The following is a 17,633-nucleotide window of genomic DNA, read 5'->3' on the forward strand; positions in this document are numbered from 1 at the left end:
AGTCACAACACAGCTTCTTTATTTTCTATAGGTGGAACCTAGCCTGGTGCCAGTGTGTTTCTGCTCTCTTGTCAACTAACTCATGGAATCATCATACCAAACATGTTTGGCTTGACAATGACAGAAATGGAGTCGGCAAGAGCACAAACTCACCTTGGACCAGGCTATATGGTTTAAATCCAGTTCCTGAAGAACTTCATATGAATACTGTACATAAGCATTTCAAGCACATTAACAGAACATGGCAGGGAGCCTTGCAGGATCTGTGGCATCACATTAACAGCACATGGCAGGGAACCTTGCAGTATCTGTGGCATCACATTAACAGAACATGGCAAGGAACCTTGCAGGATCTGTGGCATCACATTAACAGAACGTGGCAGGGAACCTTGCAGGATCTGTGGCATCACATTAACAGAACATGGCAGGGAGCCTTGCAGGATCTGTGGCATCACATTAGCAGAACATGGCAGGGAACCTTGCAGGATCTGTGGCATCACATTAACAGAACATGGCAGGGAACCTTGCAGGATCTGTGGCATCACATTAACAGAACATGGCAGGGAACCTTGCAGGATCTGTGGCATCACATTAACAGAACATGGCAGGGAACCTTGCAGGATCTGTGGCATCACATTAACAGAACATGGCAGGGAACCTTGCAGGATCTGTGGCATCACATTAACAGCACATGGCAGGGAACCTTGCAGGATCTGTGGCATCACATTAGCAGAACATGGCAGGGAACCTTGCAGGATCTGTGGCATCACATTAACAGAACATGGCAGGGAACCTTGCAGGATCTGTGGCAGCACATTAACAGAACATGGCAGGGAGCCTTGCAGGATCTGTGGCAGCACATTAACAGAACATGGCAGGGAGCGTTGCAGGATCTGTGGCATCACATTAACAGAACATGGCAGGGAACCTTGCAGGATCTGTGGCAGCACATTAACAGAACATGGCAGGGAACCTTGCAGGATCTGTGGCATCACATTAACAGAACATGGCAGGGAACCTTGCAGGATCTGTGGCATCAGAAGCAAAGGCGGCAGACCAATGTTTACTTGTCGTTTTTTTAACTGCACAGTCAACTTCCCTCTGATACTGATCACAAAATCAGTGCTCTGTGAGTAAACGCTTTTCCTGATACTGATCATAGGTGTGTGGTAGAGAGAGTTTTAGACAGTTGAAAGTGTTATCAATAGCTTTAAGACATCCACAATGATGCAACAGATGACTGAGAAGCAGACTCAAGCCACATGTTCTCTTTCATGCACACAAGCAAAGCCAGGGCACGACACAACACACACTGGGCTGGCACCTGGACCCAGGGCACGACACAACACACACTGGGCTGGCACCTGGACCCAGGGCACGACACAACACACACTGGGCTGGCACCTGGACCCAGGCTGCCTCCTAAATGGTACTCTGTTCCTTATATAGTGCACTACTATTGACCAGGACCCATAGGGCTCTGGTCAAAAGTATTACACTATATAGGTCATAGAATGATAAGACTGGTAAACTGATAGACTGGTAGACTGATAAGACTGATAAGACTGGTAGACTGATAAGACTGGTAAACTGATAGACTGGTAGACTAATAAGACTGGTAAACTGATAGACTGGTAGACTGATAAGACTGATAAGACTGGTAGACTGATAAGACTGATAAGACTGGTAGACTGATAAGACTGATAAGACTGATAAGACTGATAGACTGATAAGACTGATAAGACTGATAAGACTGATAAGACTGATAAGACTGGTAAACTGATAGACTGGTAGAATGATAAGACTGGTAAACTGATAGACTGGTAGACTGATAAGACTGGTAGACTGATAAGACTGGTAGACTGATAAGACTGGTAGACTGGTAGACTGATAAGACTGATAAGACTGGTAGACTGATAAGACTGATAAGACTGGTTGACTGGTTGACTGGTAGACTGGTTGAGTGGTAGACTGATATATTGATAGCTAGCAGGACTTTGGATAAGGGTTGACCTTAATTACTTTTCAACAGAATCAATTAGAGGTGGGTTACACTGAAATTCCACCAGGAAATCCTCCTTCAGCTGAAAAACAAACATCTCTTTATGTCCTCATTGATTTCCTCAATCAGACTAGAGCTCACCTGAAATGGCTTTGAGCCCAATCCTGGAGTGGAACATCGGATCAATCAGACTACAGCTCGCCTGAAATGGCTTTGAGCCCAATCCTGGAGTGGAACATCAGATCAATCAGACTAGAGCTCACCTGAAATGGCTTTGAGCCCAATCCTGGAGTGGAACATCGGATCAATCAGACTAGAGCTCACCTGAAATGGCTTTGAGCCCAATCCTGGAGTGGAACATCGGATCAACCAGACTAGAGCTCACCTGAAATGAATTTGAGCCCAATCCTGGAGTGGAACATCAGATCAATCAGACTAGAGCTCACCTGAAATGGCTTTGAGCCCAATCCTGGAGTGGAACATCGGATCAATCAGACTAGAGCTCACCTGAAATGGCTTTGAGCCCAATCCTGGAGTGGAACATCGGATCAATCAGACTAGAGCTCACCTGAAATGGCTTTGAGCCCAATCCTGGAGTGGAACATCGGATCAATCAGACTAGAGCTCACCTGAAATGGCTTTGAGCCCAATCCTGGAGTGGAACATCGGATCAATCAGACTAGAGCTCACCTGAAATGGCTTTGAGCCCAATCCTGGAGTGGAACATCAGATCAATCAGACTAGAGCTCACCTGAAATGACTTTGAGCCCAATCCTGGAGTGGAACATCAGATCAATCACTATAGCCCAACTAATGGTCCTAATAATCCCTTCGTTTTTATTGGTGTGTATTGAACTACTTTACTTAGAATACAATGGCAATCATTTCCTAGAATGCTCTTCTGCATCTTGGCTATATTTAGTACATTTCCATGAAGTTTATGGGCCAGGTTTCTATGTACCGTACAAGGCAAGGTACGGTTAACCAGTCAGCATATTCAGGTTGAATGGAAAGAAGAACGTCGTCTAACCAACCTCCTGCTGACTCACTGTACTTTCGCTGACACTGCCTGATACACACACACACACACACACACACACACACACACACACACACACACACACACACCGTGCTCTCACACACACACACACACACACACACACACCGTGCTCTCACACACACACACACACACACACACACACACACACACACCGTGCTCTCACACACGCACGCACACACAGAAACGCGCACGCGCACGCACACTCACAATTCATATTTTCAGCAACCTATCAGAGCAACAATCTCAGGCCTAGATATCAGGTATAGGGCCTTTCTGAAACTCAAGCATCTCAGGCCTAGATATCAGGTATGGGGCCTTTCTGAAACTCAACAATCTCAGGCCTAGATATCAGGTATGGGGCCTTTCTGAAACTCAACAATCTCAGGCCTAGATATCAGGTATAGGGCCTTTCTGAAACTCAACAATCTCAGGCCTAGATATCAGGTATGGGGCCTTTCTGAAACTCAACAATCTCAGGCCTAGATATCAGGTATAGGGCCTTTCTGAATCTCAACAATCTCAGGCCTAGATATCAGGTATGGGGCCTTTCTGAAACTCAACAATCTCAGGCCTAGATATCAGGTATGGAGCCTTTCTGAAACTCAACAATCTCAGGCCTAGATATCAGGTATGGAGCCTTTCTGAATCTCAACAATCTCAGGCCTAGATATCAGGTAAGGAGCCTTTCTGAAACTCAACAATCTCAGGCCTAGATATCAGGTATAGGGCCTTTCTGAAACTCAACAATCTCAGGCCTAGATATCAGGTATGGAGCCTTTCTGAAACTCAACAATCTCAGGCCTAGATATCAGGTATGGGGCCTTTCTGAAACTCAACAATCTCAGGCCTAGATATCAGGTATGGGGCCTTTCTGAAACTCAACAATCTCAGGCCTAGATATCAGGTATGGGGCCTTTCTGAAACTCAACAATCTCAGGCCTAGATATCAGTTATGGAGCCTTTCTGAAACTCAACAATCTCAGGCCTAGATATCAGGTATGGAGCCTTTCTGAAACTCAACAATCTCAGGCCTAGATATCAGTTATGGAGCCTTTCTGAATCTCAACAATCTCAGGCCTAGATATCAGGTATGGAGCCTTTCTGAAACTCAACAATCTCAGGCCTAGATATCAGGTATGGAGCCTTTCTGAAACTCAACAATCTCAGGCCTAGATATCAGGTATGGAGCCTTTCTGAAACTCAACAATCTCAGGCCTAGATATCAGGTATAGGGCCTTTCTGAAACTCAACAATCTCAGGCCTAGATATCAGGTATGGAGCCTTTCTGAATCTCAACAATCTCAGGCCTAGATATCAGGTATGGGGCCTTTCTGAAACTCAACAATCTCAGGCCTAGATATCAGGTATGGAGCCTTTCTGAAACTCAACAATCTCAGGCCTAGATATCAGGTATGGAGCCTTTCTGAATCTCAACAATTTCAGGCCTAGATATCAGGTATAGGGCCTTTCTGAATCTCAACAATTTCAGGCCTAGATATCAGGTATAGGGCCTTCCTGAATCTCATACAATGGAAACTCTTTATGCCCAATGTATTGTTTATAAGGTGGATACACAGGTGTTCTGTTCACTCATATATCGTCAATCAGTTGGGTGTAAAAGTTAGAGGAGGAAGGGGGGTCATTGACAACAGCCCAAAGAGAAGGAAGGTACAGTATAACAGCGGGGAGACCAGACCATGTTACCTCGTGATACCAAACGTGACTATGCTGACTGTCACGCCCCTGCAAAGGAGGATGGGGAGAGAGAATGGGTTAAAGAGAAATGATTTCAGCCATATCCATGACATTTACTTAGTCTCTCTAGTTCATTACTTTATACACTAACTACAGTGACATCCTCTCCTACTGTGGTAGACACTGTAATAACTACACTGACCTCCTCTCCTACTGTGGTAGACACTGTAATAACTACACTGACCTCCTCTCCTACTGTGGTAGACACTGTAATAACTACACTGACCTCCTCTCCTACTGTGGTAGACACTGTAATAACTACACTGACCTCCTCTCCTACTGTGGTAGACACTGTAATAACTACACTGACCTCGTCTCCTACTGTGGTAGACACTGTAATAACTACACTGACCTCCTCTCCTACTGTGGTAGACACTGTAATAACTACACTGACCTCGTCTCCTACTGTGGTAGACACTGTAATAACTACACTGACCTCCTCTCCTACTGTGGTAGACACTGTAATAACTACACTGACCTCGTCTCCTACTGTGGTAGACACTGTAATAACTACACTGACCTCGTCTCCTACTGTGGTAGACACTGTAATAACTACACTGACCTCGTCTCCTACTGTGGTAGACACTGTAATAACTACACTGACCTCCTCTCCTACTGTGGTAGACACTGTAATAACTACACTGACCTCCTCTCCTACTGTGGTAGACACTGTAATAACTACACTGACCTCCTCTCCTACTGTGGTAGACACTGTAATAACTACACTGACCTCGTCTCCTACTGTGGTAGACTCTGTAATAACTACACTGACCTCCTCTCCTACTGTGGTAGACACTGTAATAACTACACTGACCTCGTCTCCTACTGTGGTAGACTCTGTAATAACTACACTGACCTCCTCTCCTACTGTGGTAGACACTGTAATAACTACACTGACCTCGTCTCCTACTGTGGTAGACTCTGTAATAACTACACTGACCTCCTCTCCTACTGTGGTAGACACTGTAATAACTACACTGACCTCCTCTCCTACTGTGGTAGACACTGTAATAACTACACTGACCTCGTCTCCTACTGTGGTAGACACTGTAATAACTACACTGACCTCCTCTCCTACTGTGGTAGACACTGTAATAACTACACTGACCTCGTCTCCTACTGTGGTAGACACTGTAATAACTACACTGACCTCGTCTCCTACTGTGGTAGACACTGTAATAACTACACTGACCTCCTCTCCTACTGTGGTAGACACTGTAATAACTACACTGACCTCCTCTCCTACTGTGGTAGACACTGTAATAACTACACTGACCTCCTCTCCTACTGTGGTAGACACTGTAATAACTACACTGACCTCCTCTCCTACTGTGGTAGACACTGTAAGAACTACACTGACCTCGTCTCCTACTGTGGTAGACACTGTAATAACTACACTGACCTCGTCTCCTACTGTGGTAGACACTGTAATAACTACACTGACCTCGTCTCCTACTGTGGCAGCCTTGACCCAGGCTCCGTCCTTATATCTGTAGTTCAGCGGAGAGCGGAAGTTGGCGTTATACTCTGATTTCACCTTTCTGGAGAGAGGGACAGAAACACAGAGACAGGGCAAGACTGAACACAGGCCAAGTCAGATATTGTATGTTCAGCGATCATTAGCATTGCGCTTAGCATTAGCATTCCTAAACTAAAATGTATTAGTTGAATAGGCCACGTGTGAATGACCAAACCCTGCTGCTGTCCGTTGCAGAAGTTCCATGTGATCCTCAGAGAGAGGCAACAATGTTACCAGTAAGTCCCAAAATACTGCATGACACATAGCAGGAACTGAAGATGGAAAGAGACAATATACAATACATGAGAGTTCCTATTTCTGACAGGTTCCCTCTCTCTTTCCCATTCCCCTTCCCCACCCCTGACCGCTGGCTCCAGGTGAAGTTTCCCCTAGGTACAGATCTGGGATCAGCTCCCCCTCCCCCCAATCCTAACCTTAACCATTACTGGGAAGAATGCTAAACGGACCCAGGATCAGCGTGTAGAGGTAACTTCACCCTACAATCTACCCTGTAATCACACCTGACCTCTGACCGCTGATCTCACCTGTGGGGAAGAGGTGCCTTCTGGGGGCTCTGTGACTTCACTTCCTGTTCCTGTTGCAGCGGCCTGCCCCCGTCCTCCTGCTGCTCCTGCGGCTGTGGAACCGGAATGTTCTCCTCTACGATGCTGGACTTTCTCTCTCTCTGTTCCCTCTTCTTCTTCCTCTTGCTCTGATGTCATCATCCCAACAAACAGAACAGAGCCATTCATAAAGGCTGCGTCGTCCCAAATGGCACCCTATTCCCTACATAGTGCACTACTTTTGACCAGAGCCCTATATAGGAATAGGGTGCCATTTGGGATGCAACCAGCCAGTCAGTCAGAGGAATCTGGGGATAGAACCAGTGGAACCAGTACAGAAATACCACCAACCCTCATGTACACTCCAGCGGGTGTATCCGGTGTGGCATGTGGAGTACATTATCTAAAGAACTGCTTTCTTTACCTTCATATTGGAAGTTCTAGCTGTGCATTGTATTTCTCCAAGGGGTTTTTGAAATGTCAATAAACTGAGAAAAACCTTGCGGTCAATGTCCTAATGTATCCTTATCTTCCCAGAGGTCAGTTACAAATATTTGTTTTAAGTAAGTAGGCTATCTGCTTCCTTATTGAAATGCAAAATGTACCGTTGAAGACATTGCCAATGCTGGGAATATTGTACTGTGGCCTAATCTTGGCACCCAGAACCAGATCCTCGCGTGAGTGCTGATCTCCGGTCAGCTACTACACCTCTGTAAAGTCTGTCACGTAAGAGGTTGAATAAATCAATTACCAGAACAAAGAAAGATTGAGTTGTAGTGTGTAGTGAGTAGAACTTGGAAGTACCTTAGATGCTTTCTCAGGTGAAACATTCTCCCTCCGGAACAGAGGCACCTGGTCCCCCTCTAGGTCCCTGCGTAGCCGCGGCCCTCTGGGACGGGGAGAGGCTTTAAAGCTCCTGCTGTACTCACTCTCCAACACCACCGCCGGGTTAGACTTGAAGGGAGGGATGGAACGGTTGCTGGTGTACAGCATCTGGAGAAAACCACGCAGGAAACGTACTGTAACTCATCATTGATTCATTCTAAAAACACTCTGCTACCATCTACTGGCTGTTTGACCAAACAGCATCTCTGCACCACAGCTTGGGTAGGCAGCCTCCCTCTCCAACTAGTAATTAGTCTTGAAAACCCGACCCTAGGCAACAGTGACTAGGATCTGGCTTCAACTACGTCACTGTCTACGTCACCACTTTATCCGCTTGAATAAAATACTAAATACCAGCTAGCAAGATGGAGAACACAGAGGTTATATTTCGCACCTCAACTAAAAACACTGCAAAGTTTGGTTTTAAATCACGCCGATTCTGGCATGTCTGCCTCGTGATTTGTCGGGATAGTCCCCAGAATTCCCCCCCCCCCCCTTATCGACATAGGTAGTGACGTTGTCACGCCCTGGCTCTGGGGACTCTTTTATGTTGAGCCAGGGTGTTAGTTTCTATGTGTAATTTCTATGTTTCGTTTTCTATGTTCATGGTCTAGTTTATGTGTTTCTATGTTGGCCGGGGTGGTTCCCAATTAGAGACAGCTGTGGCTCGTTGTCTCTGATTGGGAACCATACTTAGGTAGCCTGTTGTGCACTTGTCTTTTGTGGGATCTTGTTCCGTGTAGGTTGGTGTTTTGTTACCTTAGGACTTCACGTATCGTTTTGTTGTTTTGTTGTATTGTAATAGTACTCATTAAAAGATGTACGCATATCACGCTGCGCCTTGGTCCACTTCTTACGACGATCGTGACAGAAGATCCCACCATAACAGGACCAAGCAGCGTGTCCAGGAGCAGACAGCCTGGACTTGGGAGGAGATCTTGGACGGGCAGGGATCCTGGACTTGGGAGGATATCCAGGCCGGAATGGATTGCCGTCCGTGGGAGGAGACGGTGGAGGCGCGCCATAGAGAGGAGCAGCGGCGCCAACCGTGCCGACGTCGGGCACGCAAGAGGCAACCCCAATAATTTTTTGGGGGGGGGCACACGGCATGGACGACGGGGCTGCTGGAGGCAGCTACAGGGCGAGTTTGTGGATTAGGAGGCCACCGGGTTTGGGGGGCTGGAAGGGAGGTTGGCGGAGCCTAGAGGTAGAGCAGAGCCAACTCCCCGTACTCAGGCTAGGGAGCGTGAGACTGGGCAGGTTCCGAGGTATGCGGAGCTGCGTACTGTGCCGGCACAGTCATGTACGTCCTGTGCTAGCACCACGCACGTGGCTCAACGCTCGTGGCCTCCAGTACCCCTCCTCGGTCCCGGATATCCTGCGCCAGTGTCACGTGCTGTAGTGCCAGTACGAGTACACAGCCCTGTACGTCCTGTGCTGATGCCTCACACAGAGTGTGTGGAAATAGGCATTCAGCCAGGACGGGTTGAGTCAGCTCTTCGCTCCAGACCTCCAGTCCGTCTCCACAGCCCGGTCCGGCCTGTTCCTGCCCCCCGCACCAAGCCTGTGGTGCGCGTTGCCAGCCCGGCCCGGCCTGTTCCTGCCCCTCGCACCAAGCCTGTGGTGCGCGTCGCCAGCCCGGCCCGGCCTGTTCCTGCTCCCCGCACCAAGCCTGTGGTGCGCGTCGCCAGCCCGGCCCGGCCTGTTCCTGCCCATCGCACCAAGCCTGTGGTGCGCGTCGCCAGCCCGGCCCGGCCTGTTCCTGCTCCCCGCACCAAGCCTGTGGTGCGCGTTGCCAGCCCGGCCCGGCCTGTTCCTGCTCCTCGCACCAAGCCTGTGGTGCGCGTCGTCAGCCCGGTCCGGCCTGTTCCTGCTCCCCGCACCAAGCCAGTGGTGCGCGTCGTCAGCCCGGTCCGCCCGTTCTGCTCCCCGCACCAAGCCAGTGGTGCGTGCGCCAGTCCGGCACAGCCCGTGCCTGTTTCACCGGTGCCTGGTCAGGTACCGGTCAGCTGCTCCACACCGGAGCCTAAGCAATCCGCTCCACCGATGTCCAGTCCAGCTCCAGCCAGCGGGGCCAGACCAGACCAGGGGCGCTATGGGGGGGTAGTTAGAGGGTGGTGGTCACGCCCGGAGGCGGAATGCCCACCCGGCCCCTCCCCTGTTGGGTTTAGTTGCCGCGGTCGCAGTCCGCGCCTTTGGGGGGGGGTACTGTCACGCCCTGGCTCTGGGGACTCTTTTATGTTGAGCCAGGGTGTTAGTTTCTATGTGTAGTTTCTATGTTTCGTTTTCTATGTTGGCCGGGGTGGTTCCCAATTAGAGACAGCTGTGACTCGTTGTCTCTGATTGGGAACCATACTTAGGTAGCCTGTTGTGCACTTGTCTTTTGTGGGATCTTGTTCCGTGTAGGTTGGTGTTTTGTTACCTTAGGACTTCACGTATCGTTTTGTTGTTTTGTTGTATTGTAATAGTACTCATTAAAAGATGTACGCATATCACGCTGCGCCTTGGTCCACTTCTTACGACGATCGTGACAGACGTAGTTTCTCTATGCCAAAAGACTCAATCATTGAAACCAGATCCTAGTCACTGTGTTGCCTAGGAGTCAGGTTTTCAAGACTAACTAGTAATGGGGCAGAAAGGGTGACCAACCCTGGGTTCAGGGTGTAACAAGAAGCAGTGAATCTTACTGAATACTTGTGCATATATCCCTCTATGACCAGGACATGCCTGTACATGTTCTAGTACAAACGTATTCCATCTCTGTTTGTATGGGCTATCAGGGCTTTAACATGGATGTGATGGATGCTTGGGGTTGTGTTAGTACAGACAAGAGGAGGATAAGAGTGGAACAACTGACACCTGTTCTGCAGCCAGCAGTGGGGAGGCGTGGCCGGCTACAGGTGTCTTCCACGGGAACTGTTTCCTGTACTCTGAGTTCTGTAGTCCAGTCCTCTGTCCAGAAGACTTCAGCCCTGCCTTTCTCCTCAACACATGGTCAACCTGGAATCACATCTCACACTTTACTACACAGGTAACTAGTAATAGCTCACTGTCTGATGCACAGGCCACGGGCTGCATAGAAGGCCTGGGTCAAATACGTGTGTCAAATGGTACTTTCAAATACTTGAGCTGCGCTTGATTTAGTTTGCCTGGTAACAATGGAGCCAATGGAATAGTCTCAAAAGTGCAAACCCCAAGCTAAATCGAGCACATGTATTTACATACATGAAATAAATAACAACCATTCTCACCCCATTGAAAGCTTGGTCCTGTCTCTCTACAGTAGCCAGGGGGCTCCGGGTGTGGGTCTGGCCCTGGAGAGTGTTGAGGCCTCGTTGGGGGTCCCCTGGAGGAGGGGGACCCCTAGGGGCCAGAGGGGTGTGGACTCTCTCTGGGGTAGGAGCCAGAGGAGAGGTACCAGGTCTGGGTGTCTCGTCCCGTCTCTGTGGGGGGCTCTGTGGTGGTGGGGTTCCAATGGAAGGAGCTGGACACCTGGGCCATGTGGGAGGAGGGCACCTTCCTCTTGGACAGAAACTGAGGCTCTCTACTGATACCTGGTGTAATATGGATGATAGAAGGAGAGATGATAGTGTCTCTACTGATACCTGGTGTAATATGGATGATAGAAGGAGAGATGATAGTGTCTCTACTGATACCTGGTGTAATATGGATGATAGAAGGAGAGATGATAGTGTCTCTACTGATACCTGGTGTAATATGGATGATAGAAGGAGAGATGATAGTGTCTCTACTGATACCTGGTGTAATACGGATGATAGAAGGAGAGATGATAGTGTCTCTACTGATACCTGGTGTAATATGGATGATAGAAGGAGAGATGATAGTGTCTCTACTGATACCTGGTGTAATATGGATGATAGAAGGAGAGATGATAGTGTCTCTACTGATACCTGGTGTAATATGGATGATAGAAGGAGAGATGATAGTGTCTCTACTGATACCTGGTGTAATATGGATGATAGAAGGAGAGATGATAGTGTCTCTACTGATACCTGGTGTAATATGGATGATAGAAGGAGAGATGATAGTGTCTCTACTGATACCTGGTGTAATATGGATGATAGAAGGAGAGATGATAGTGTCTCTACTGATACCTGGTGTAATATGGATGATAGAAGGAGAGATGATAGTGTCTCTACTGATACCTGGTGTAATATGGATGATAGAAGGAGAGATGATAGTGTCTCTACTGATACCTGGTGTAATATGGATGATAGAAGGAGAGATGATAGTGTCTCTACTGATACCTGGTGTAATATGGATGATAGAAGGAGAGATGATAGTGTCTCTACTGATACCTGGTGTAATATGGATGATAGAAGGAGAGATGATAGTGTCTCTACTGATACCTGGTGTAATATGGATGATAGAAGGAGAGATGATAGTGTCTCTACTGATACCTGGTGTAATACGGATGATAGAAGGAGAGATGATAGTGTCTCTACTGATACCTGGTGTAATATGGATGATAGAAGGAGAGATGATAGTGTCTCTACTGATACCTGGTGTAATATGGATGATAGAAGGAGAGATGATAGTGTCTCTACTGATACCTGGTGTAATATGGATGATAGAAGGAGAGATGATAGTGTCTCTACTGATACCTGGTGTAATACTGATGATAGAAGGAGAGATGATAGTGTCTCTACTGATACCTGGTGTAATATGGATGATAGAAGGAGAGATGATAGTGTCTCTACTGATACCTGGTGTAATACGGATGATAGAAGGAGAGATGATAGTGTCTCGACTGATACCTGGTGTAATATGGATGATAGAAGGAGAGATGATAGTGTCTCGACTGATACCTGGTGTAATACGGATGATAGAAGGAGAGATGATAGTGTCTCTACTGATACCTGGTGTAATATGGATGATAGAAGGAGAGATGATAGTGTCTCTACTGATACCTGGTGTAATATGGATGATAGAAGGAGAGATGATAGTGTCTCTACTGATACCAGGTGTAATATGGATGATAGAAGGAGAGATGATAGTGTCTCTACTGATACCAGGTGTAATACGGATGATAGAAGGAGAGATGATAGTGTCTCTACTGATACCTGGTGTAATATGGATGATAGAAGGAGAGATGATAGTGTCCCTACTGATACCTGGTGTAATATGGATGATAGAAGGAGAGATGATAGTGTCTCTACTGATACCTGGTGTAATACGGATGATAGAAGGAGAGATGATAGTGTCTCTACTGATACCTGGTGTAATATGGATGATAGAAAAGAGAGATGATAGTGTCTCTACTGATACCTGGTGTAATACCGATGATAGAAGGAGAGATGATAGTGTCTCTACTGATACCTGGTGTAATACGGATGATAGAAGGAGAGATGATAGTGTCTCTACTGATACCTGGTGTAATATGGATGATAGAAGGAGAGATGATAGTGTCTCTACTGATACCTGGTGTAATACGGATGATAGAAGGAGAGATGATAGTGTCTCGACTGATACCTGGTGTAATATGGATGATAGAAGGAGAGATGATAGTGTCTCGACTGATACCTGGTGTAATACGGATGATAGAAGGAGAGATGATAGTGTCTCTACTGATACCTGGTGTAATATGGATGATATAAGGAGAGATGATAGTGTCTCTACTGATACCTGGTGTAATATGGATGATAGAAGGAGAGATGATAGTGTCTTTACTGATACCAGGTGTAATATGGATGATAGAAGGAGAGATGATAGTGTCTCTACTGATACCAGGTGTAATACGGATGATAGAAGGAGAGATGATAGTGTCTCTACTGATACCTGGTGTAATATGGATGATAGAAGGAGAGATGATAGTGTCCCTACTGATACCTGGTGTAATATGGATGATAGAAGGAGAGATGATAGTGTCTCTACTGATACCTGGTGTAATACGGATGATAGAAGGAGAGGTGATAGTGTCTCTACTGATACCTGGTGTAATATGGATGATAGAAAAGAGAGATGATAGTGTCTCTACTGATACCTGGTGTAATACCGATGATAGAAGGAGAGATGATAGTGTCTCTACTGATACCTGGTGTAATAAGGATGATAGAAGGAGAGATGATAGTGTCTCTACTGATACCTGGTGTAATAAGGATGATAGAAGGAGAGATGATAGTGTCTCTACTGATACCTGGTGTAATATGGATGATAGAAGGAGAGATGATAGTGTCTCTACTGATACCTGGTGTAATACGGATGATAGAAGGAGAGATGATAGTGTCTCTACTGATACCTGGTGTAATATGGATGATAGAAGGAGAGATGATAGTGTCTCTACTGATACCTGGTGTAATACGGATGATAGAAGGAGAGATGATAGTGTCTCTACTGATACCTGGTGTAATAAGGATGATAGAAGGAGAGATGATAGTGTCTCTACTGATACCTGGTGTAATAAGGATGATAGAAGGAGAGATGATAGTGTCTCTACTGATACCTGGTGTAATATGGATGATAGAAGGAGAGATGATAGTGTCTCTACTGATACCTGGTGTAATATGGATGATAGTGTCTCTACTGATACCTGGTGTAATATGGATGATAGAAGGAGAGATGATAGTGTCTCTACTGATACCTGGTGTAATATGGAAGATAGAAGGAGAGATGATAGTGTCTCTACTGATACCTGATGTAATATGGATGATAGAAGGAGAGATGATAGTGTCTCTACTGATACCTGGTGTAATAAGGATGATAGAATGAGAGATGATAGTGTCTCTACTGATACCTGGTGTAATAAGGATGATAGAAGGAGAGATGATAGTGTCTCTACTGATACCTGGTGTAATATGGATGATAGAAGGAGAGATGATCGTGTCTCTACTGATACCTGGTGTAATATGGATGATAGAAGGAGAGATGATAGTGTCTCTACTGATACCTGGTGTAATACGGATGATAGAAGGAGAGATGATAGTGTCTCTACTGATACCCGGTGTAATACAGATGATAGAAGGAGAGATGATAGTGTCTCTACTGATACCTGGTGTAATACGGATGATAGAAGGAGAGATGATAGTGTCTCTACTGATACCTGGTGTAATATGGATGATAGAAGGAGAGATGATAGTGTCTCTACTGATACCTGGTGTAATATGGATGATAGAAGGAGAGATGATAGTTGACCGTGTGACTCAGTTGGTAGAGCATGGTGCTTGCAAAGCCAGGGTTGTGGGTTCTATTCCCACGGAGGACCAGTACCAAAATGTATGCACTCACTACTGTAAGTCTCTCCGGAGCGTCTGCTAAATGACTCAAAATGTAAATAGTAGAAGAGAAATAGTAGAGCTGGGCTCAGTGCTTTAAAGATGAAGATGCATGACAGGAATATGACTAATATCTATTGAATGATGCTTGATAAGTTAACTTGGTATATTATACTGTTACCGGTCATATAGACTCCTTTCTGTGTTTGAAACATTGCCACATGAGGGCAATGCTCGGAAGTTGGTGGCAGAACTCGGGGAGAACGCCAGCAAAAAAATGCCTCTATTTACATGTTGCTTATAAGTGCATTTCACAATACTTTTGGATTATAATTGGATTATTTAATATAATGCTTAATATAATGTGTGTGTCACAATCGCAAATCAACTGCATTATACTTTTAAAAAAACACTTCAACTTCAACTAGTAAAATGGCTCTTTGGCTAGCTTTTGCTACAGCCTACAGTATGTCTAGCTAACAACTGCTACATCCAAAATAGTTATTTTTCAAAGATCACAACCAAATATAATCTTACCGACAAAACATAATTGTAAGCGTATGAGACCCCAAAAAAGTTATTTTGTTTAGAAGCAATAAAAACGTAAATCTAGGCTATGTTGAATGGGCGCGCGCATAGTTGCGTGACGTCAGTGTGTGGTGTACCGGAAAGGGGGCTATACCAATCAATCAATACATCTTACCCATCTGGTCAGATCGAAGTCCAGCTAAGCGCATTCGTCGCTGAGGAGAGGCGCTTCTGGAGCGCGCTACCCGGCCTTTAAATTTCCTCTGGTACTCACTGATGCCCTGTGCATGTGAGTGTGAGAATCCAAACATTAGGAAAAAGAAAAGGAATAGATGACTTACTATATGGTTTAAGTGGGATATATTTAGCAAATAGCATGCCTTTAAAAGAACTGTAAGCATCATGCATGCACAAACATTTGCATGATTCGGCTTGGTCAGATTTAGCCTAGGCAACAGATTGGCTCCATTTGTTTGCATTAAATCAGTGAACTGAGATTGCAGCTACAGCATATCTAGCAAGTTTACAGCTGTATAGGCCACAGTTTCTAAACCATACTGTACTGTCTTTGGCTAGGCTCCTTAATAATACTAACGCAATAAACCATATTATACAAATCCTCTATTGCCCTTTACAATGTCATGCACTTGATTCATTTATTTGAAGCCTAGAACATGCGCGTTAGGTCTCTCTATTTATCAATACAAAGCTGAAATAGCCAGTGCATGTTAGCCACCGCCAGCTAGCTTCCTTAGTTTATCCGCTTATACTATAGTAACACGTTAGTAAACACTTAGCTAACCAAGGCTAATAACCGACATCTTGGAAGTGGGGTTTGATTGTTGTTTCCCCGTCTAGCTAGCTGTACCTGCAATCGTCGAAGATTGTTTATCCGATGTAATCGCAATGCACGATGTTAGTTAGCTATTTGTGCGAAAGAAACAATATTTCCACTTCTGTATCAATCGAAACCTCTTCTACTCACTCGCGGTGACGTGGATACTTGACGTCGTGTTGAAAACACCGCGCCAGCCAAAGCCAACTGTTGCATTTCTATTGCACTCGTTCAATGAAAAGTACATGTGTTTACCTTGAAATGTACTGGCATTTTTTGTTCAGGTTCTGCAGGCGTTAGGGAGAACTGTGTCTGTGTGTGTGTGTTTTCCAGCTAGCTGTTATTGTTGCAAACTGCAGTTACTTCTTCAAAGTATCCGGACGGTTACAGGAGCCACTTTGCGTTGCCATGGCAAAGCTTTGTAGCGTTCATCGACAAGCGCATGCGCGATCAAAGCAGTTGTAAATAGAGGGGTTTTGCTTTCTAGGATCTGTGTCCCCCATGTGCTATATACCTATGCTTGAACTGTTGCCACATTTTCCTCCGTTTTCATTTCACACCAGAATAGAATAGGGACTTTTGCTAGATGTCCAGTTGTGTCATGGACATGCACTTGGACAACTTCACACCATCTATGGACTGATGAGTAAATCAGCTAGAAAGATGTGTCGGCATCGAGTAATTGTCTCTGGCCCCCTCCCAGTTAGGGGGAGTGACGAGCTCTACAGCAGAGTCTCAGCACTCAATCGCTGGTTGAAAACTGTTTTCTGCCCCTCCCAAAAAATAGAATTAGTAGATAATTGGCCCTCTTTCTGGGACTCACCCACAAACAGGACCAAGCCTGACCTGCTGATGAGGGACGGACTCCATCCTAGCTGGAGGGGTGCTCTCATCTTATCTACCAACATAGATAGGGCTCTAACTCCTCTAGCCCCACAGTGAAATAGGGTGCAGGCCAGGCAGCAGGCTGTTAGCCAACCTGCCAGCTTAGTGGAGTCTGCCAATAGCACAGTCAGTGTAGTCAGCTCAGCCATACCCATTGAGACTGTGTCTGTGCCTCGACCTAGGTTGGGCAAAACTAAACATGGCGGTGTTCACCTTAGCAATCTTATTAGGATAAAGACCTCCTCCATTCCTGCCATTATTGAAAGAGATCGTGATACCTCACATCTCAAAATAGGGTTACTTAATGTTAGATCCCTCACTTCAAAGGCAGTCCTAGTCAATGAACTAATCACTGATCATAATCTTGAT

At 45.9% G+C, this 17,633-nt stretch overlaps 1 protein-coding gene across 1 annotated transcript in view; it reads right to left on the bottom strand.

Annotated features, from left to right (window-relative positions):
• LOC121555422 (nuclear protein MDM1) overlaps window positions 1-16,771 on the bottom strand; it is a 27,984-nt gene extending 11,213 nt beyond the window's left edge. Inside the window, 8 exon segments of the mRNA XM_045219098.1 lie at window positions 6,262-6,358; window positions 6,882-7,048; window positions 7,704-7,892; window positions 10,644-10,784; window positions 11,036-11,242; window positions 11,244-11,338; window positions 15,720-15,825; window positions 16,635-16,771. Of these exon segments, the coding sequence (XP_045075033.1) occupies window positions 6,262-6,358; window positions 6,882-7,048; window positions 7,704-7,892; window positions 10,644-10,784; window positions 11,036-11,242; window positions 11,244-11,338; window positions 15,720-15,825; window positions 16,635-16,652 (1,020 nt within the window). The 5' untranslated portion in view covers window positions 16,653-16,771.
• Between the last annotated feature and the right edge of the window lie 862 nt (window positions 16,772-17,633).

Source organism: Coregonus clupeaformis, unplaced genomic scaffold, assembly GCF_020615455.1.
Source record: "Coregonus clupeaformis isolate EN_2021a unplaced genomic scaffold, ASM2061545v1 scaf2054, whole genome shotgun sequence".
Taxonomy (NCBI): Eukaryota; Metazoa; Chordata; class Actinopteri; order Salmoniformes; family Salmonidae; genus Coregonus; species Coregonus clupeaformis.